General features: G+C 50.8%; 2 protein-coding genes and 1 long non-coding RNA gene across 7 annotated transcripts; 2 read left to right on the forward strand and 1 right to left on the reverse strand.

Annotated features, from left to right (window-relative positions):
• Positions 1 to 3,849: 3,849 nt before the first annotated feature.
• CLP1 (cleavage factor polyribonucleotide kinase subunit 1) lies at positions 3,850 to 13,173 on the reverse strand. 4 transcript variants are annotated; one of them, XM_017668784.3, is made up of 3 exons: positions 12,090 to 13,173; positions 5,360 to 5,987; positions 3,850 to 4,967 (listed from the first exon to the last, which is right to left on the reverse strand). In XM_017668784.3, the coding sequence occupies exons 2-3, from the start codon at positions 5,963 to 5,965 to the stop codon at positions 4,296 to 4,298; spliced, it is 1,278 nt and encodes a 425-aa protein (XP_017524273.1). In that variant the 5' UTR covers positions 5,966 to 5,987; positions 12,090 to 13,173; the 3' UTR covers positions 3,850 to 4,295. The 4 variants fall into 4 exon arrangements, with proteins under 4 accessions (XP_017524273.1, XP_017524270.1, XP_017524271.1 ...); XM_017668781.3 differs by lacking the exon at positions 12,090 to 13,173 and adding an exon at positions 6,724 to 6,854; XM_017668782.3 differs by lacking the exon at positions 12,090 to 13,173 and adding an exon at positions 6,649 to 6,815.
• On the forward strand, positions 10,534 to 15,358 carry YPEL4 (yippee like 4). Of its 2 annotated transcripts, XM_017668787.3 has the most exons (6): positions 10,534 to 10,842; positions 11,058 to 11,214; positions 13,189 to 13,514; positions 13,691 to 13,734; positions 14,076 to 14,184; positions 14,412 to 15,358. In XM_017668787.3, the coding sequence occupies exons 3-6, from the start codon at positions 13,374 to 13,376 to the stop codon at positions 14,499 to 14,501; spliced, it is 384 nt and encodes a 127-aa protein (XP_017524276.2). In that variant the 5' UTR covers positions 10,534 to 10,842; positions 11,058 to 11,214; positions 13,189 to 13,373; the 3' UTR covers positions 14,502 to 15,358. The 2 variants fall into 2 exon arrangements, with proteins under 2 accessions (XP_017524276.2, XP_017524275.2); XM_017668786.3 differs by lacking the exon at positions 11,058 to 11,214.
• A 231-nt stretch (positions 15,359 to 15,589) lies between these two features.
• LOC140844347 (uncharacterized) lies at positions 15,590 to 19,341 on the forward strand. The gene is made up of 3 exons (XR_012122484.1): positions 15,590 to 16,290; positions 16,982 to 17,095; positions 18,252 to 19,341. It is a non-coding gene; the product is annotated as an uncharacterized lncRNA (long non-coding RNA).
• The last annotated feature ends 1,442 nt before the right edge of the window (positions 19,342 to 20,783 follow it).

Here is a 20,783-nt window from a genome sequence, read left to right on the forward strand (position 1 = left end):
CTTGATGGAGCGGTCCTCAAGTTCGCTGGTACCAGAAGTCCGGGATAATAGAATTTCCTGGGTCTGTGGCTCCGGCGTGGAGGTTGGTGCGAGGGTTTGGAGAGTCTGTGCGGGGTGAAGCTCCTGCCGCAGGCCCGGAAAAAAAGAGGAAGGAGGCGCAGGGAGCGTGCGCCATCTGAGGCGGCGGCAGCGCTCCGGAGGGCGAGCCAGCTCTCCTCTTAATTCCCTCAGTTCCTCTCTGCGACATGACTTGGCGCCCGCATCCCTAACCTCGCTCAATCCGGTCATAAAGGCTGGAAGGTAAAGGTTCTCTAGGAGCTCTTGGCCCTGGCCAGCTGCTGGCCAACTCTACATGGATCACAGCGCCACACTTTGCCCTAATTAGCCCTACACAGTAGTGAACCCAAGAGCAAGTCCAGGTGGTCTTTCGTCATTTCGCTTGAGGCCATTTCTCTCTGGAAAGCAGCTCTGGGTATTACATAATTATCTTCAAATAAGTGTTCCACCAGCCACTTCTGTAAAGGTTCCTCCCATGTAAAGTGTGATCCTGAATCCTGCGGTCTGTCCTCGGGTTTGGTGTCAAATGCTGCTGCTTTACTGTGGTGATACTTTAGGCAACATGGTGGAGAGGTAAATTGTTTACTGGAGTCTAATCTAGTTCCTTCTCTGACATGGCATATCAGGTTCTAGTTCATCCTTGCTAAGGGCTTCAGTCCACCATTTAATGCAACGCACTCTATAGAGTTCTCTTTAATGACAGTGTGTATTGAAAAATGAGATCTTTGAAATACTTTAGACTATAAGAGGTAAAGTTAAGGTATTATTGGGGACACAGTGTTTCATCTATTTCTAGAGGCTTTTCTATCTGCAAATCACGTTTCCTTAGGAAGAAACAATTTCATTTTTCTATTGTATATTTCTTGGATTTTAACATTGCAAATTGCCTCGGATTAGGACTTGCTTCTAACTTCACAAATTGGGAATCTTTCTTTTCCTACTTTCAACACTGTAAGAACCTGTAAATTGTTTTGTCTCTTCGTTAGACAGTGCTAAATGGGAATAAAAATTCGACCTTCCAAACATACAATCACACATATTAAACCCCTGGGACACTGGACTACAGGATACCAAGCTCCTAGCTGGATAAGCACCAACTGCAGCATAATCACTATCCCAAGAGTTAGAGATTCCATTTTCTTGTCCAGTTTTCCTTAGGATCATGTAAGCTGTTTCCTAGGAAATACATTTAATAGAACATAAGGTTTAAACTGCCAGCCACTTCTGAGAGGTATTGCATGGCAAAACTTTTGGCTAAAATTTACAATGGGATATTCAGACCACCAAATCTCAATAAGTTACTTTGCTATGTATATCAAGTAATATAGTTTTCCTAGTATAGTTGTATTTTTAGATCCTCTTCATTTACATGTTCTGCCTATAGATGGCAAACCACAGGATCGTTTAAATGGGCAGACAAGAACAAAATGCTACCTTTAGGTTTAGGTGCAGAGAGGAATGCCGTCTTTCAGCATCAAAACCAATGACTTCTTTATGTTTAATACGGCTGCCTTCCCTCCTGTCTATATGAAATGTCTCTGCTTGGGTTAAAGGTTAGTTTCTCCCCTTTGTAATCTGGATCTCATCCCTTTCACTCCTGCATTTTCTCCTGAAATTTTTGACATTTTGAAAAATGAAAAACTGAAAAAAGGTGTCAAGAACACATTCATACCATTAGTAAATTCTCTCCCTTTAGTCTGTTGATATGCTGAGTCATCCTACCTAAAAAAAAAACAACAAACCTTCACTTGACCCCATATTCCCCCACATCCCACAACTTTTCTTAGCAAAACATTCTTTAAAAAGTTGTCTATAGTTCTCTCTGATTTGGAGTGCCTTAAGAGTCCATCTTCTGAAAAAAAAAAAAAAAGGAGTCCATCTTCTGGGATTCAGGAGTATTATGATTGGCACACATGGTGTGTGGGGGAATCCAGGGGAAGACAGTGTAGCACAGAAAGCAAATAATGACTGTGGCATTTTACTACACTGATGGGCAGTGACTGCAATGGGGTACAGGAGGGACACGATAGCGGGTGAATGTAGTAACACATTGTTTTTTCATGTGAAACCGTAAAAGTATACCAATACCTTAATAAAAAATAAGAGTCCATCTTCTGCCTCATTTCCATTTACATAGTCCCTAAGTGACTTCATCCAACACCGCTGCTTTAAGTGTCCTCTAGAGGCCAATAGCTCCCATGAGCTTTCAGCCCTAACTTTCCCCAACCCTCCAGATTCATGTTCTGTCTACAATGGCATCTCCATATTGATAACTATACACAGCTCAAACTTACTGCCAAAGTAGAGCTCTTGATATTCCCTTATCTGCTCTGAGTTTTCCTAATCTCATCTTCAATCTAGTTACTCAAGTAAAAAATGTAGGAATCATCTTTGATTCCACTTTTTTAAACCACTCCCATCAAGTCCTATTAATTTTACCTCCAAAATACCCCAAGGCAATCTACTCACCAACTCCACCTCTACTGCCCTAGTCTAATCCCCCTATCAGTTCTCTCACTGAAACTACCACAAAAGTCTTGTGTCTGGCCTCTAGAATCCATTTTCCAGGTACCAGTGATCTTTTCAAAATATAACTTAGATCACATCATTTCAGTTTAACCACCTGCTATGGTCTGAATGTTCTGTCCCCAATATTTGTGTTGACATCCTAATCCCCAAAATGGTGTTAGGAGGTGGGGCATTGAGGTGCTTAAAGTCATGAAGGTGGAACCTTCGTGAACGGGATTAGTGCCTTTATAAGAGGCTCCATTTCTACTGTGTGAGGACACAGCTGGGAATAGGCAGTCTACAACCCATTAGAGCCTTCATCAGAATGTGACCATGCTGGTGCCTTCATCTTGGACTTTCCAGTCTCCAGAACTGAGAAATTTCTATTGTTTCTAAGCCACTCAGTCTGTATTTTGTGATAGTGGCCTGAAATGACAAAACACTACCCGTCCCCATTATTTCCCAATGCTCTTAGATTACAAAGGGCCTAAATCCCACTCTCCCCTTGACTCACTACACTCCAACCTCATAGGCCTTTACCTTAATCAAACACATCAAGCTTTTTCCTTTCTTTGGGTTTTGCACCGTTTGCTCTACCAGGAAGATTTTGCCCCAATTTCACACATCCATTCAGTTAACTCAAAATGTGTGCTCACGAGAGGCCTTCCCTGCCCACCCACTCTTAAGTAGCCTCCCAGTCACTCTGTCTCCTATCACCCAATTAAATCCCCATAGAACTTGCCTTTGTGTTTATTCTATAATGTAAGCTCCTTAAGACTTTGTCTATCTTGTTGCCCATCTAGAGTAATTCCTGGTAAATAGTAGATGCTCAATAAATATCTGTGGAAAGAATGAATGGATAAAGGGCACCAGATACCCACTCAATAATCCAAGTCCAAAGTAGGAATATAAATCATTTGTAAGAGATCAGAGAGAATGGGCTTTCCCAGTTTCTTACCAGCTGAGAGCTCAACTTGTACCTTAACTCAGGGCCTGGTTCCAGTCAGACATCAGGAAAGAGCTGCAGCTGAGAGAAATGAGCTACCTCTGGAAAATTATTAGATTTGAAATCTCATCCCAAGTTTATCACCAACCTCTTCAGTTCCTCACAGTAAGCCCAGCACTAACAACAGATTTAGCATCTATTTACCTAAGTGCAGAGGGAAGGGGACCCAGCATTAAAATTCACTTGCTTGGCTCACAGATGGGCTCTTGGCTTTCCTCTCAAGCATTTAGCAATAAACCTCTCTAATAATGTTTCTATAATGCATAGGGGATAAAACAATTTTAAAAAATTATACCAACTTCTGTGATATGGCAAAAATATTTATTAAAATATTTGTTTTTTTTCCAAGTTTGAACTTTATTGGAAGGAGTCCTTCTAATTCTCTCTTTCATCGTAGATAAGTAACAAACACTATATACAGAATATAAAAGTGATTTTAAAAATCCCTCCTAAAAATCAGTCCACACAGTAGCACAGTGAAAGAAACAGGATTCTGGAGGGACTTTAAAAGTGGCACTTTAGGTGATCTAAGAAACCAATTATATTCTCATGGTTTTCCTTTTGGCCCAAGATTAGAGGAGGTTTAAAGAGGTCAACTACATGCTTTCTGTTAGTGCATTTACTAATCAGCCTGGCCTCAATAGATTCTTATACCTCACCCATCTGCCTTTGGTGATGGCCTAAAGATCTCTATGCCCCAGGCAGCAAGGCTCCCCGCTGATCTCTACTTAAGATCCATGAACCGGATATCCATGATGAGAAGGAAGTTTTTAGGCAGTGGGCGGGGGGCTGGAGAGAGGACAGTAAACACCTGATGCTCCAGGTCCACACTGGTCACCACAATGAAGCCAGCCACACTTGTCTCAGAAAGGTTCTCCTCTGTGCCCTCAGCAGTACTAACACTCAGGAGGTGGTGCACCATATCTCGGCCAGGCGTGACAGGTACTAGCTTGAGCTGATTGTCCTCCTGAGACATGCCCAAAGGCAAACAGGAGTCTGGAATGGTGGGTGCCCCAACTTTGTAGATCTTCACATCTGAAAACTTGACATTGAAGGCATGGGGATAGAAACAGCCCCGGAATCCATAGAAATACTCACGGATACGCTCATCCCGACATTCCCGCCTGAAGTCCTTGGAGCGCTCAACCACACCCCCTGATTTAGGGAGCAGCACGGTTCGTACAAAGTGAGGCAGATCCCTTTTCAACTCATTGTACAGTCGTTCTTGATCCAGAACCACAACCACATCCACCTCAAAGGCTGAGGCTGCATGCACCAGGGCCTGGTAACCAGAGCCCTTGACCCAGCCACAGGTATTAATGACACAGCCACTAACAGAGGCCCTTCGGTTCACTTCACACCTTTGATTGAACACGTCTGCTAAACGAGAAGTAATCTGCAGAAGAAAGAATCAAGGTGAGGGGGGGGAACAAAAACAAACAAACCCATAGCTATTTTGTCCTTCTTTAGAATAAGTGGTATTGGTACAAGAAAAATGACATTCTTAATGGCTGTGGTTATAATCCACAACAAGGATTTAGTTTTTATGTTGACTCTTCTGTTTCCTATTTCATGTCATAAGTAAAAATTTAATAAATTATTTAAGGATAGGTCCACAGAAACATTTAACCATCTTCAGCTGACTTATACTTGAGCCTGTCTTTTCTGAAATCATGTGGCAGTAATACTAGCTGAGAGGGAGCAAAGAGATGGCCAGTTTTAACTAGCAAACTTCTGCAATAGCTTCCTACCCTGAAGCAGCCCTTCCCTCCACCCACTGGTTCTGACCTTGTTATAAAGCTTGATGTTGGTCCCAGGAGTGGTGGAGCCAAAATGATACACCAGAGGGGCCTGGATAGAGAATCCCTCTTCAACATCTGCCGGCCGCTCAATGTAGAGGGCCCCCATGGTACCAGGGATGGATACAGAGCCCTGACCCACATCTAGCTCCACGTAGGTAGGACGGCGGCCCAAACGCACTGCATAGTTGAGCAGTAGACGGCACACTGTGGATTTGCCCACATCAGTGGGGCCCACTACCATCACCCGAGGTCCTCGCTCTTCTTCCTTCTCTGCCTGCCTCCGCATCTGCTCCAAGGCTGTATGAGTGTTGAGATAAAGTAACATAGGAGTGTCCTTCGAGACATAAGCCACCTCAGTGCGACCACTGAGCTGAAGGGAACAGCCATGCCAAGTGAAAACAGCCACCTTGGCACCAGCATCAAAGGTGAATTTCTTGTTTCGGGTCAGCTCTGTGCCAAAGATTTCTGCCATGCCAGCCAGCAACTCCAACTGAACTGACTGAGATGCCTCCACCTCAAAGCGAAGTTCTGTTTCTCTCTCGAGTTCAAATTTAGTTGTTGGCTTCTTGTCATCGTTGGCCTCCTCTCCCATCTTTTCTGTGTAGCTGCTGTGCCTAGAACACAAATTAAATAGCAGATCTAAACGTAAGTTAAGACTCTGTTCAGCAATCTCCAATGGAGATTTATTAGCTTATTTTTCTCCCTATCTCTGATAAGCAACTCTCTCGCCATTTATCTGCTTGCTATCTGTCTACCCCTATCAGAATGTAAGAATTGGGCACTTTTATTTCTTGCTGTATCTGTAGAACCTGATAGGACTTGACAACCTGGAAGCACCTCCATAAATATTCCAGACATAAGAACACTATCTACAGACTGACACAAGACTTGATTACATCACCTTCATCGCTCCTTTCATCCCTCTTCTGGGACACCCTCGACTTGTGAAGGCAACAGATGCCCACTCCTCAACCCTTTCAGTCAACAAGCGCATCTGCAATCCGAATGCAAAGCACAAAATACCGGGTTTGGACTTAGAAAAAAGCATTAAGGCCACGCTCAGCAACTACCAGCAGATTTAGGCAAATCACTTAACCTTTCTAAACCTTTTCCTCCTGTGTCGACTGGAAGCACACTTGCTCACACATAGTGTTGTTCTGGAGATTAACCTGGACTGTTAGGAGGAAAAAAAATCACTTCGTACACCAGAAAACGCCGAGGAATACTGAAGAATGATTTCTTATCCCGGACCGCAGCTCTACATCAACCACTTACCCCAGCCTCCCAGACACCGAAATCTGCCCAGGCCGCACAATAGTGACAGCTGCATTCCCGGGTTTATTATCTCACCTGCACCGCCACACGCCCAAACCGGAAAACCGAGAAGCCCTCCCAGGGAGAATCTAAGCCCAACATCCAACCGCCCTTTCCCAGACCCACACCGGACGCGAAACCAGTTCCGCACTTGCGTAGTGGAGAAGGCGCGTTAGCGGGATACCTCTTGGGATATGTAGTTTGCGCTGGAACAGCCGCGAGGGGTTGAGGCCGCGCAGCCGCTCCGCCTTCTGGGAGTTGTAGTTAAAGGATTGTTTTGATCGTGACGCCAGAAGTGGATGGGGCGGCGGCCGTCATTACTTGCGAAGCCGGAGGGTGGGAGGTGGAAGGCGTGGCGGTTACGCCCCCCGAAGGGCGGGACAGACAGGGCCAACCTTTTCCTGGGCGAGACGCGAGCGGACTCTCGCCCCCGGGTTCCCACTCTCCTGCAGCCCGGGAGGGGAAGGCAGCGTGGGCGGGAGAGGAGGCTCACGGTCTGGTTCCCAAGATCGCGTGCTTCCCTGGAGTTGGGGAATTTGGCAAAACCCCATTTGGACAAGAGGACACCCAGGGGTAAGAAAAGTGAAGGCAAACAGCCTGAGGTTATCCTGGTTTGTCATCCCATACCTCACACAGTGCTTGGTACCTTGAGGACATTTAAAAAAAAAAAAGATTTTTAAAATGAAAGTCCAAGACAGTGACTTCGATGGGGCATGGGGGGGACTTGATAATATGGGTGAATGTAGTAACCACAATGTTTTCCATGTGAAACCTTCATAAAAGTGTTTATCAATGACACCTTAATAAAAAAAAAAAAATGGAAGTCCAAAATTTTCTTCCAGTCAGTCTACAAGTCATTACCAACAACTTCTCTCCTGGTCAGCTGAGCGTTTTGTTGAGGACAAAGTTCCCTTCCCTAAAGCCCTGACAGTTACTCCAAGTTCAGTCATTTACCCACTGGCAACAGGTTGGACCTTGTCTATAATCCTCCTCTTATGCGCTTGGGCTTTGGAATCTTGTATTCTTTGCTATGCCACTTGCTCGCTGTGGGATTTTGGGCAAATCACAGGCTTAAAGTCTCTGATATCCAGTTTCTTGTTTGTAAAATAGGGATAATAATAGTACCCAACCTCTTAAAGTTGTTTTGAAGACTGAGTGGGATGATACAGGTAAAGTACTAAGCACAATACCTGCAACAGAAAACATCTGATGTTAGCTTTTAAGATTTTATTATAGGTTGGGGAGGGGGAGCTACAATAACATCATCCATCTGTACAGTAATTAACATTTTTGAAAGCCTTTTCAGCTATCTTCTTTCACAGCTACCCTGTAAAGTCAATTTTATTATCTCCAGTCTCAGATGAGGAAGGAGACAAAGACAGGTGAAGGGACTTTCCCAAGCTAGGACTCAAACCCAAGATTTTGGAGTCTGAGTCCAGTTATTATAATAATAGCAACACATAGTGTTAGATGCCATACTGTCCTGTGGGCTTTACAGGTGTAAATTCATTTAATCCTCACAAAAATCTTGTGAATAAAATACTATAATTGTCACCTGTACTTTACAGATGAGTACTTTTTTCAGTCCAGCTCCCATGGTGAATCCAGGTTGGGGTGATTTTCTGGGTGGCCTTTTTTCCTCCTTAGCCCTCACTTTCTAAGCAACGCCATCCTCACTTCTTGTGGTTCTTTTCTTTGATGGTTTGCTTTAATTATTTCACTCATTCACCATGCATACATTAGTTCTCCAGTTAACTCTTTAATCTTTCACCATTTTTCAAAAGTTCAGTTCCAGTCTTCTAGTTGCAAATCTCCCTGAGTGAGCTTCTCTTCTCTTGTTGCCGTGCAGTCTCTCCCAGATCTGTTTCTTCTCCACATGCTCTCCCTGGAGGCACTTTCTCCCAATTATCTGAAGGTCATCTTTCCTTGGATATTGTATAACCATCTCAAGTTGAATTCAGGGAGAACAACCCCACCACCACCACCACCGCCATCACCCCCCACCCCTTTAGACTACTCTCCACTTCCCTTCTTAAACACAGAAAGAGTTGGGGCACATTTAAAGCATCTGTGCTTGCCTACACTCTTTTCTCCCTTTCAGTCTTTCACCAAGCACTCCTGTCATGTCCACTTACAATAACCCCCCAGAATACTGTCCTCAGATGTCTTTTTCATTATCCTCTCCAGCTAAAACCTCGATAATTTTCTTCCTGAGTTAATTTAACTCATTTAGTGATCCTTTTTTGCTTCCAAACTTTCCATCCTTGCCCTAAGATTTACTCATCTTCCCTTTCTCCACTTCCCATTGTTTTCCTCAAAAACAGATCCTCAAATTCCTCCACTTATATTTCCTTTCTCCTCTACTGCCCAGACAAGAACACTTCTTTTTAGCCAGTTCTCCCTCTCAATTCCAAACCTCAAGTAATATTACTCAAGTACCCACATTGAAATTTCAAATTTTCCTTAAGCCCCAGAAGCTTCCCTTATTAAATATTTATGTCCTTTTACTTTTTTCATACCCAGCTAGCAATGTCTCCCATTACTCACATTTCCCTACCTTAACTTCCCTCCCCCCTTACATGTGCAAAGAAAAACAAACAGCCCACAAGTAGTCCTTTCTAAGTCCCTATCTTTGTCCCACTTCATTTTCCATAGGTTAGCTTCTGTTTTAAATTGGGATTTTTATCCTAGAGGATATGTTCTGTGTCCCCACACTTCAGTGACAGGCACAGGGTGGCACTCCATTAGAAACTGATTCTGAGTCCACTGAAATATAAGTTGAAGCTGATAGAAAAATAGCACCAGAAAAGTAAGTTCTTCATTAAGAAACTAAGACATTAAGATTTGGTATGTGTCTATTGAGATATCAGACTTTAATAGTAAATCCTCTCTGGATTTAGGGGTATTAAGTTGGGGGCACTGTTTTGAAGTAACAATAACTATTGTTTGCTGAGTGTCATGTGTGCCAGGCACTTTTTGAGTGTTTCCCTGTTATCTCATGTTACTTCGCATCTCCATGAGGTAAATATCGTTAGCTTCATATAGCAGAGGAGGAAAACTGGGGCATAAAGAGGATCAGTAACTTGCTGGGTAGTTCCTGGTGAGTAATTTTGCAGAGCTGGGATTCCAGCTCAGGTCCCTTGGAGACCAAAGCCAGATGCTTGGACCACGTCTGCAGAGGCAACTGCACTGCTATTTTATGAACACCTTCTATATTTGAGGCTCTGCGCTAGGCACTGCAGTCCTGGGATGCAGAGAGGAGTTTCCCAGAGGACCTGCCTCAGAAAGTTCACGGTCCAGTAGAGAACGTTATGTAATGTGTCTTTCTCTGTTGAGGAAGCACAGGTAATTTGGAGGTAGCTGCTAAGAGGTTCCTGTATGGGAGATGTCATATTTGGTCTGTGGCTCCTTCAGGAGTATTAAGCTAAGGTTAGGAGGCCTGGAGGTGCCCGGTACAATCCTGGGGACACAGTTCACCACATGCAACAATTAACATGCTTTTCTTTCCCCTGTGTCAGGGCTGGCATCTGGGCTGACATGGGAAATGTGTCATCTTGAATGTGTGTGCACGCGCCTGAGGCTCCGCATCCATCTCTCACCATCACCCGCCTTGCCATCTCCTCTCCACCCTGCCAGCCTTACTCCATCCTTGCCCAGCCCTGTCCTTCCCCCAGGTTCTTTCTGTCTCCTTGGCCACACTGCCTCCCTCCCCAGCAACCGGCCTCTCCTCTTTCACGCCTTCTCCCCATCCCGTCCCCCGGCTCCCACCCCTCCGCATCATTCCCCAGCCCCATCCCTCGATGCCTGCCCCCTCCCTTCCTCCCGCCTCCTGTGTCTCCCAGCCCCGCTCTGACGTGGGAGGTGAGGGGGGTGGGGGGACGGATGACTCACAGTGTTATGATGCAGTTCCACAACACACAGCTACATTCACCCACAGACCGAGGTACAGACGAGCGACAACCTCTGGCCCCCCAGCAGCTGGCCAGCTTGGCAGCCCCAGTCTCGAGCCCCTAACTACCTTCCCCGCCCCCTCCCCTTCCCAACTGAAGGCGCGGAGAGAGAAGAGAGAAGAGTGAGCAGAGAGATTGAGAGAGACAGAGAGAGAGAGACAGAGAGACAGAGAGATAGACGGAGATCTCTGGAGCAGACCTCAAGGTGAGGGGGCAGCCCTTCTCCAAATGAAATTGTTTTCCCCTTTGCGAATTTCCTCCTCCCGCTGCGTGTTGCTTTCTCCCCTTTGCAAATGCATTATTCACCCACCCTTTGTCCTCCCTTCCCCCTCCCCGCTGCCTCTGCTCCTCTCTCTCTGCTCCTCCATCCCTCTCCAAGCTCTGGTTCCCTCACTTATTTCCCGGCAACTTTGGCTGCAGCATCCGGCTTCACTGTTTATTGTCCTGCTGCTGGTGCAGACCCCCAACGCCCGCCGGGGAGCTGGCTGCGCGGCTAATTGTTTGGACCATACCATGCTGGGAAAGCCAGCCCGGGGAAGGGGGGCTCGAAGCCTCAGGGCAGATGAGAAAAGCCACGGTGAGCAGGTGTCCCCCTTCCTCCCGCCCACCCCCACCCCAGAACACGGGACTCGCACCTGGCTCCTCGGGCCTCCCTCGGCGCCTCCGCTGTCAGCGCCGGTTGCTCAGCACCCCCGCCGGCCCCCCCTCTCCCCCACCTCCACGGTCCAGCCCCGTCTCACTTGGGGGAACTTGCTCTCCCCAGCACTCAGCTTGCCTGTTTTTTTTTTTCCCCCGTCATTTGCTCAGCTTGCTTCTCCCTGTGATCTGAGATAGGGAAACAATGACCCCCTACTCCCCCTCCTGTGAGCGATTCTCTGGCCTTCTGTGCAGCCTCTCCTGGGCTTGACAGCGAAGCAGGGAGAGAGAGAGAGAGGGCGGGAGGCGTGCCGGAGGCCGGGCAAGGAGCCGGGGAGCAGGCTCCGTGTCGGCCCCATCCCCGGGCCCCTCGGAGAAGGTGTCCTAGGCGGAGCGCGGCAGCGGGGAACTCAAAGGCAAAGTTGAAGGCAGACCTGCCAAGTGAACGCGAGCCATGTCCTGCTCCTGAAGAGGGCCTGTTTCCTGCGGCCAGATCCCAATGTCACCCTGAACTCAGCCCAAGGTGTCTTCCTGGGCCCAGCCAGGGGGAGAGAACCTGAAACTGAAGATGGTCTCTGCCTGGGGTTTTGCGGAGAGACTGCCTGGCGGCCCCAGGAAAGACTGAAACAGCTGGGGCTCTGGTGGCCACCACGGAGGACAGGATGAGAGCCTGTGTGCCCCGGCTACCTGGAGCCACACTGCCTCTGCTCTACTTAGTGGTCTGGTGCTGTCAGGGCACCCAGCTGGCACCTCTGAATGAGTCGGGCTAAACCACCCACAAGGGCCCAAAGGCCCACGAAGAAGGCAGCACCTCACCTGCTTATCAGCCAGCAGACGACATCTCCCTCCTTATCCTCCGCCTCCAGCACCTTCTGCCACTTGGGGCTGGAGTCTGGGCAGATACCAACATTTTTCTCAAGATTTCTAATCAGAACCCAGCGATTATCTGCCACCCACAGTCACTGCTGCTTAACCCTGCCCCTGGGAGGTGGAAATACTCTCTGCCTTGTGCCTCAGAGCACAGGTTTTGAAAATAAGAGAGTCCCCCCACTTCTGCTGCCCGCCTTGGACTTTGCACCCATACTGCGCTCAGGAGCACTGGCCTCCCTGATGCCATCCCCATTTCCCATTGGTTCCAGCTGGCAGGTTTGCCCGAAAGATACTCTCTCTCCAGCAGCTGGGTGCTCAAGTCCTTAACTGAGGCCTAAGGTCACAGTAAAGAACAGTAGAGAGACACCAAGGGGTTCAGAGGCTGAGAAGACAGCCTGGCGCTGCTTCTGGGCCAGAATGAGTGGACCAAAGCACAGGACTGGGTAACGGCCACATTAAGGTCTTAGTACCAAGAGAGACATGCAAGAAGTTCTATTCCCGGAGTGCAGCCCCCCAGCCCCAGGAGAGGACAGCAGCAGCAGAGCGTGGGTGCCTGTCTGCCTCCTCTCCCTCGTTCTCATCACGCCCCTTCCTCCCACACAGAGTGAAGGACCAATTGTGTGGCAAACGGACGCCACCAGTAAGAAAAACCACCAGGGATCCCCAACTTTTGAAAGGCTTTGAGCCCCAGAGCCTACCAGTGCCTGTGGGATGCAGATCCTCACAAAGAACTGAAGTCTGGGAGCGGGCAGATGACGTTGCTCCCATGGCAGCGTTTGTGCCAGCCGGCTGCTCTCAGTGGGAAATGGTGGAGGCTGCTCCCGCCCCAGGAGGGAGGGACACCACCTCCCTAGCTATGGCACCAGAGGCCTGGAACGGCTGCCAGAGCAGATGGGAATCCAGGGGACAGGGAGACACAGAGCCACTGAATGCTGAGGACGGTTGATGGTGATGGGGAAGTAGGGGCAGGCGCAAGCTGAGCCCCATCTTCTCCACTGCCTATGAAGGGGCTCCTCACAAGATCACGGCTCTCCCCTCTTCCCAGGTGACTTCCATTTCTACCTGGTTCACGTCTGGGGGGGGCCCTGGCCGGGCAGCCCCCCCACACTTCTCCTGCCCTGAAACACGGCTCTAGCCAACCTGCTCCGCTGCTTCACCTGCGACCGTCTGTGTGGGGGCTGCACGGCGCCAGCCCCTCCAGCCCGCCAGGGCATTGTCCTGCAGCCCGCCATGCCCAGCTGTGACCCCGGTCCGGGCCCTGCCTGCCTCCCCACCAAGACATTCCGCAGCTACCTGCCCCGCTGCCACCGCACTTACAGCTGCGTCCATTGCCGTGCACACCTAGCCAAACACGACGAGCTTATTTCCAAGGTATGCCAAGTGGGGAGGAGCCTGCCGCTCCCCTCCTTTCTCTCCCACCAGGATTCTCCAAACTCACGTAGGGCTGAGGAAACCAAGCCTGTCTCCCCTCTTTCATGCCCTTGGGGGATTCAGGCAGTGGGGCCCAGGGCTACCCAGTAGTCACTGTCTGTCCTGTGTCTCCACAGTCCTTCCAAGGGAGCCATGGCCGAGCCTACCTGTTTAACTCCGTGTGAGTCTATCTTTCTCTTTGTGTGTGTGTGTGAATAGTTTTCCAACGTGGTGAAATGGGGCAGCCGTCAGAGGGTGGCCCTGCACCTTCTGCTTCTGCCTCTCCTTTGCAAAGGGGTTCAAAACCCCTTCTCCCGTTCTCTTGTGGGGAGTGTGGGCAAAATTGGAATCACATCAGAGGAAAGTCCAGGAGCTCTTCATAAAGGGGTGGATTGCTGGAGGCAGGGCTTCCAGGTGGCGGGTTAAGCTCTCTCCAGATGGAAGTGCCTCCGGGCTGTTTGGAAGGTTGGGCTGCCAGAATGACCCCACTGGGTGCTGGGTTCTTCCTGTTTCCTGAGACAGGGTCAACGTGGGTTGTGGGCCAGCTGAACAGCGCCTCCTGCTCACAGGGCTACACTCGGTAGCGGATATTTTCTGCGAGAGCTGCAAAACCACCCTGGGCTGGAAATATGTAAGTCCCTGGGGAAAGGGCCCATCCTCCAAGGGCGTCGAAGCCCCAGTGACCACACATCAGGTCTTTGCATGGTCCAAATAGGGAAGTGGGAGGTAATATAGTAGGTGGGTTAAACTGGCCATTGGATGGTAGGGAAGAGGCGCTTGGGGGCAGGGGTAACAGCAGAAGCAGGCGGAGGGTCTGGGCGCTGCTTCGTCCTACATTCACTACCTCCCCTTCACCAGGAACAAGCTTTTGAGACAAGCCAGAAGTACAAGGAGGGGAAGTACATCATTGAAATGTCACACATGGTGAAGGACAACGGCTGGGACTGAGGGGCTCAGGCAGGCTGTGCCCTTCCTCCGCATGCCCACCCTCCCCACACCTGCCCTCTGGCCCTGCCAAGCAGTCCATACCAGCATGAGTACTGCCCCACCCCTGGGGGAACCCCACTCCCACCAACCCTTCCTCCTCCACCTCATCACTCCCAGGCCCCTTTTGGAACAGGGGTCTGGGGTACCCCAGGGGTGTTCAAGGCTCAGAAGTGGGCAGCAGTCAGGGAAAGAACTGGGGGTAAGGGATGGTTACAGGTCCTTCTAGCCCCGAGGGCTATGAAGCTGGAGGTGATCGTGGGGCTTAGAGGACTGTGGCAGGATCCGTTTCTGCCGCCCCCACCACCCTAACGAGGCATAGGGCTAATAGGTCCCAGTCCACAGAATAGAAGATGTTTGAGTTGGAGTGAAATTTTGGCCTCGGATGCCAGAGATACCAGAGTCTGTGGGGGTAAAGTTTCCCACTGCCCGCACTGTAGGATGATTTGGGAGTGGAAGGGAAAATCCCAAATCCCAGGCCCTGGGAAATAAAATCAGAGGTTTCCATCTCACTCCACTTGTTTATCTTGGCACTAAAGAGGCACTTTCGAGTAGCTAACCTTTGCCACTGGGTGGGGTAAGCAGAGCTGCCCCGGACAGCACCCACCCACAGCTGGCAGTTGCCAGAGCGAGCAGTCTTCACGGGCATGGGCATTCTCCAAGGCCCAGCCACTGCTCCCCGGCACGCAGTCCCTTGGAGGGGAGGTGGGAAATCAGCGCTACGGGAGTCAAGCTTCCTCGTGGCTGCCACCAGCGAATGAAACTTTTGTATGATACATAAAGTGTTTGGGTCTATTTTTTAATAAAAAGGGGAAAATCAACTGGGAGGCATTCTGTCCTCTTGACTCCTTCCTGTGCACATAGCCTGCACTATCCCGTCTGACACGCCCACACCCTTCACACCACTAGGGGGCAGCAGTTGCTTTGTCTACGGCATGACCCCACCTGAGCTTTTAGCAGATGGGCATTTGGATGGTGTTGCTTCGTGAGAGGGACGTCTTTCGTGAGCCATGTTCCAGCGTAAGCATCCGAATTAGCTCGCGTCTTCCGGGACCCTTGACAACGAATGTTTTGCCTAGATCCAGGATCGGACACCCGGATGAGGGTCCTTCCAGGATGAGTGTTCTTAGTCCCCACTGCCTTTCAGCCTGGTTCGGTCAGCTCATGGCCACACTTACAGGAAAAATCAAGTCGCCGAGGGGCTGCTCTGGCAGGTTGATGCCAATTGGACAAACAGCTCAAAATCACAGCATCAATGCAACTGTGACCCATCTGCATTTCTGACAGAGATGTGAAGTTCCTATTGTTTTTACATCACCAACTGCAGGGAGGACTGTATACATCCTAAGGATCTTTTTGTAAACTAGCTTATCTTCAGACGTTCGTTATTGAATATTATGTGTAGAGCATCTATTACCTGCCAGGCGTCGTGGTAAGCACTGGGGATTCAGTAGCCACAAGGATAACATGGCCTGACCTCATGCAACTTTTTGTGTAATGGGAAGACAACCAGGGAGTTCCAGAAGGGGACAAGGGCTCCAAGAAACTGGGCAGCTAGTAGAGCAGTCTAAATTTGAAGGGTAAAGGAAGGATTCACAGAAGCAATGATTACGATGGCACTTCTAAGTTGGGTGGGCACAGGAGAAGAGGGGAAAACTGTGTGTCAAGTGGCTTGTGCTTAATTTGAGAAAATTTCCTACAGCTGGACTATACGTCTAAATGGCTGGGAGATAAGAGATGACAGGAAGGACAGGTAGGTATATACACCATCTAGGGAGTCTAGATTTCAGTCCAAGGGCATTGGGGTAACACTGCAAAGTGCTTATTTAACAGTCAAGTGGCATCGTTAGATGGCCATTTTGTGCCCACAGAAGAGGCTCAAATAGAAATGTTAATAGACTAAAGTAAGGGACACAAAGCTAATCATACCATCTCAAGTACCACTGTCAGCATCAAAATGGAGAGGCTGTCTGGCATGGTGTAAGAAGGCAGCAAACGTAAACCACAAAGGAATGACATCCAGTATCCCATCCGAGAAGCCTGGGGGTGGGGCGGTGTCTGTCCTATTCAGTTTCTGCATCCTTGTTGATTCCTAGAAAGCTGCCTCTTAGGTTTCAGTAAGGGACCCAGAAACCCTGACCCCCTAGTCCCACATTTTTTCCCCCTGGTCCCACTTCTTGCACTGAAGTTCAAGAAGGTTCTTGAGTCCTCAGCGCTGACCCTGACAATCAGGTACTTAAACTCCCCAAATCTGCCTCTCCCTCAATTTCCCCTAACAAGTTCTTAATAAGCCAACTAGGCACTGTGGGAAACAGGAGTAAATGGCAGTTATCCCTCTCAAGTTCCTTGTAACCTCTCCTGGAAGAATCCTTCATGTGGGATCCTATTTAATCTCTAAAATGTGGCCATGGGCAGTGCTGTCCAAATCTTGGATGTCCAAACAGGTGTACCCTCGAGATGCATCATAATCAGTTACGCTGGGACCAAGAGACAACCTGTTGGGAACTGCAGGAGACAGTGTCCTTTCTGTGCACCAAGAGCCAGGGAAGGAGCTGCAGGTGAGGAAGGCCAAGGGCACACAGACCCTTGTCCCTGGGGAACAGTCCTTTCAAGTCAGCCCTTTGCCTTTCCTGTGTGCCCCCTTCTCATGGAGGTTCACTCTGGTTCTACCAGTGATTCTCCCAAACTTCATCCACCCTCCCATCCCAGGCTGAGCCCGTGACTCTTCTCAGCCAACAAGCCACTACTACTTCTATCTTTAAAGGCTTGTGACTTTGGAAGATACCGTCATACAGCCAGCAGATGGCATCAACCCCTTCCACCCCTCAGCCCAGGCAATCTCAGTTGTGAGAAGCTACTCCAACCTCTCTAGACAAGTCTACAAAAAGATGAACGGTTGAGCTGTCAGACTTAGGACAGGATTCTGTCTAGGCTCTGGAATTAAGAGCTGTACAAGCTTCGCCATACTGCTTAAAACCTTTCTGGCTCTCAGTGTTTTCATCTGTAAAATGGAGCTCTCACTGGTTAAGTTACTGGGGGTTCAACCATAATGGATCAAGTGTTTATTGCATGGATGGCACCTGGAAGTGCTTCCATAAATACGAGTTATTAGTAGGACTCCCAATAGCGAGTTCCCAGATTCCCACGAGGGTAGCTGATTGGTGCCCATGAGGGAGGCAGCCCCGATGCTGAGGAGGCAGCCCACGCTGGGTAGCGCTACGTGGCCAATGCCCTTTTAACATTGCACTGCTAGTGGTAGGTGCAGACAGTAGCACAATGTGAAAAGAGCTCTGGCCCGCAGCAGAGACATGCTGGGCCTGCCTCCCTGCCCCTTCTCCCAGTCCCAGGACCACCCAGCTCTCGTGCACGCCCTCTGCCCCTTCCCGTTTCAGTCCGGTTTTCCTTCCTACTCAGGATTAATCCTGTTTTCTCTCCATTCCTTCTGCCTTCCTCATGCCCTTCCCAACGCTGGGTCCACCTTCTTGAGGTTTTGCGGTGGGGAACAGGGCCCAAGGAGGCAGCTAAGGGATACTTTGAGCTTGGTAGTCATCACAGAAAGTGACTGGTAGGAATCCCGAAAGTTTGGGGACACTCGCAAGTAGCTGTTTATCTGGACTTGTATCTCTGCCAGCTTCCCTTCTGGCAAGGAGCTTGCTGACCAAGACCACAGAGCCCTCTATCCCTCCCTACTCTAAAGCTCGCTCTCCTTTTTAGTTTAAAGGCGAGTTCCAGGCATCAAGAGGACCTCCTCAGATGGATGTACCTCCAGGACCAACAGGAGGGGAAGTTTGGTCACAGGTTCCCAGACAACGAAGCTTCCACCCTGGAGGCAGAACCTGCGGTGAAGCCTCACCTCTTCATCTACTCTCGGATGTCTTCAAAATCCACTTGGCGGATTCAACATTAAAATGGCAAGGGTGACTCCCTGTTACTGAGCATTAGGACAGGCTTTCGTGGCCAGCGGGATTAGAACCAATTTTTCCTATTTTATCCAGGGACTCCAGTTAAGGAGTCTTCAAACTTACCCAGAATTTCCCCAGCCCTCTCCAGTCTAGGGGCCTTAAACCGTGGATAAAAATACCGACACTGATTAAAACCCAGAGCCATTAGACTGTCCTCGAGGGACACCTGGACAGCCAAAGGGTCGGAGCTCTAGTGTGGCACTTTCCACTGGAAGCCCGACTCCAGCGCTGACCTGGGCAACTGTGTGCAACAACCCGGAGGAGCAGAGGCTGTGGGGTGACTCCTTGGTGCCCTGTTCCGGGAAGGCCTCTGGGCGATGCCCTCTTCCCCACTTCACAGGCAGCAGGAGCACTGGAGGACAGTTCCAGTTGGAAGCTCTTCCTCTGGGCTTCCCCTCCAGCCTTCTCCCACCCCCTCAGGAAGCAGGCGAGTTAGTTCCTGCGATCGGCAAACGTGGTCCCAGTTTGCACAGTTCCCATGGACGGAAACCAAGGCCCCAATAGGGTCACTCACCAGGCCTCTGCTCCTGCGTTGGGCCAACCAGTCCCAGCTGGGAACTGGACCATGCCAACAGGCGGCACAGGGGCAAAGGCAGGGCTACCCTGCAAGGTTCGGGGAGGCTAGGCGAGACTCTTCACCAAGGAGGGCCCAGATCTCTCCAACGGGGGGCTGGGAACAAGAGCCCCTCAGCTCTCACACCCAACTCATTCCAGAGCGGGCCCAGCGACGCACCAGCAGGCAGGGCCCCTCCCCCACCTTGGGCCCAGCAGCCATCCCCCAGCTCCTTCCAGAGACCGGGGAGGAAATGGGGGAGGGGAGGCCCGGCTCAAGTTCTCTCCACTCCCCCTCCTCATTGGCCACCATCTTCCGGCCCCTGCCCCCCAGAGCAGCAGGGGATGGGGCCCAGCCTGTGGAAGGGAGAGAAAGGGCAGGTGGAGGGTTAGCCGGAGCAGCAGGGGCAGGGGCCGGCCCCAACAGTCTCCTCCCACCCCCTCCCCGCAGCCATGGCGACAGGAGGAGGCCAGGAGGGTCTTGAAAGCCACGTTCTGTGAATGGGATGAGAGGGACAGGGGGAAGTGGCGGGTGAGGGGCGCTCTCCCTCAACGCCCCACGGTGTCCCCCACCACACACACCCCTCTCCAGGCTGGACCACACACGCGCGCACACAAACTCCCAGCCGTACTTGCTGCACAACTCAGCCCTTACTACACACGGACCCAAACAGCAAGCGCCCCCACGTCCCCGCACCCCGATACCCCACTACTCGGCTCAAGAGCGGGCCTCACCCGCGCACAGCCCCTGTCTCACCCCACAACTTCTCGAGATGTAGAACTCCCCGCCCTGCTCCAGCCTTCAGCCTCTGCGTCCCCCTGAACACACCCGCCGAGTCCCCTGCGCCCCACACACCCTCGGCCTCACCCCCACGCCCGGCCTCAGCCGTGCCCGGCGGAGCCCCCACCCCTTTTCCTCAGCACGTCCCGCCGGAAAATGACAGGGAAGCCACCCCAGCAGGCCATGCCTGCTCCCAGTTACGGTGGTTTCGAAAGGGAAAATTAGAAGAGATGCCCACGAGTGGAGGAGAAAGAAGAGGGGAAAAGAGAGCCCAGACCGCCCCCCTCCCCACGCCCAGAGAGGAAAAACCGAAAACCGGTGGCGTTACCCTTCTGGGAGCTCCCGATACCTACACATTGCTCTTCGTTATGCTCCTCTGCCTGCCACCTCCTCCTTCCCGGGCTCTTTCTCTGCCCTCCCCTCCCTCTTGGCCTCGCTCCCCCTCACGCCCTCTCGCACCCCGCCAGCCCCTCTCCTGGGCCGGCTCGGCCCCCGCGGCCGCCCCTCTGCGCGCCAGCCGGGGCCAGGGTGCCGGAGCCCGCCGGCCGCTGCGCCCTCCGCCCTGCCGATCTCGCTCTCTCCCCCTCGCCCCCTTTCTCCTTCCACACTCCCTGCCGTCCATCTTGAATACTTGGGATTCTTGAATGGAGTGAGCAGGATCCGCTCCCCCAGGCTCCCATTGGCTGTGGGTTAACCCTTTTGAAACGAGATCCTCCCTCCCATTGGCTGCCAGGCTCCCCTCTTCTCCCCCAACCCCCATGCCCCCCGCCTCCCGACAGCCGGCGAGGTCAGGGCGCTCCCGGGCGCCCCCTCCCCTGGCCTCTCACCCACTACCCCCAACCCGGGACGCCCCTCTCCCAGCCCTTCCCATCACATCCCCCGCAGGGCTGCAGGTGAAGGCAGATCCAGTTCCCGCCAAACGCGGCCCCAAGGTTGGGCCGGCAGAAATCC

This window comes from Manis javanica, chromosome 11, assembly GCF_040802235.1.
Source record: "Manis javanica isolate MJ-LG chromosome 11, MJ_LKY, whole genome shotgun sequence".
Lineage (NCBI taxonomy): Eukaryota > Metazoa > Chordata > Mammalia > Pholidota > Manidae > Manis > Manis javanica.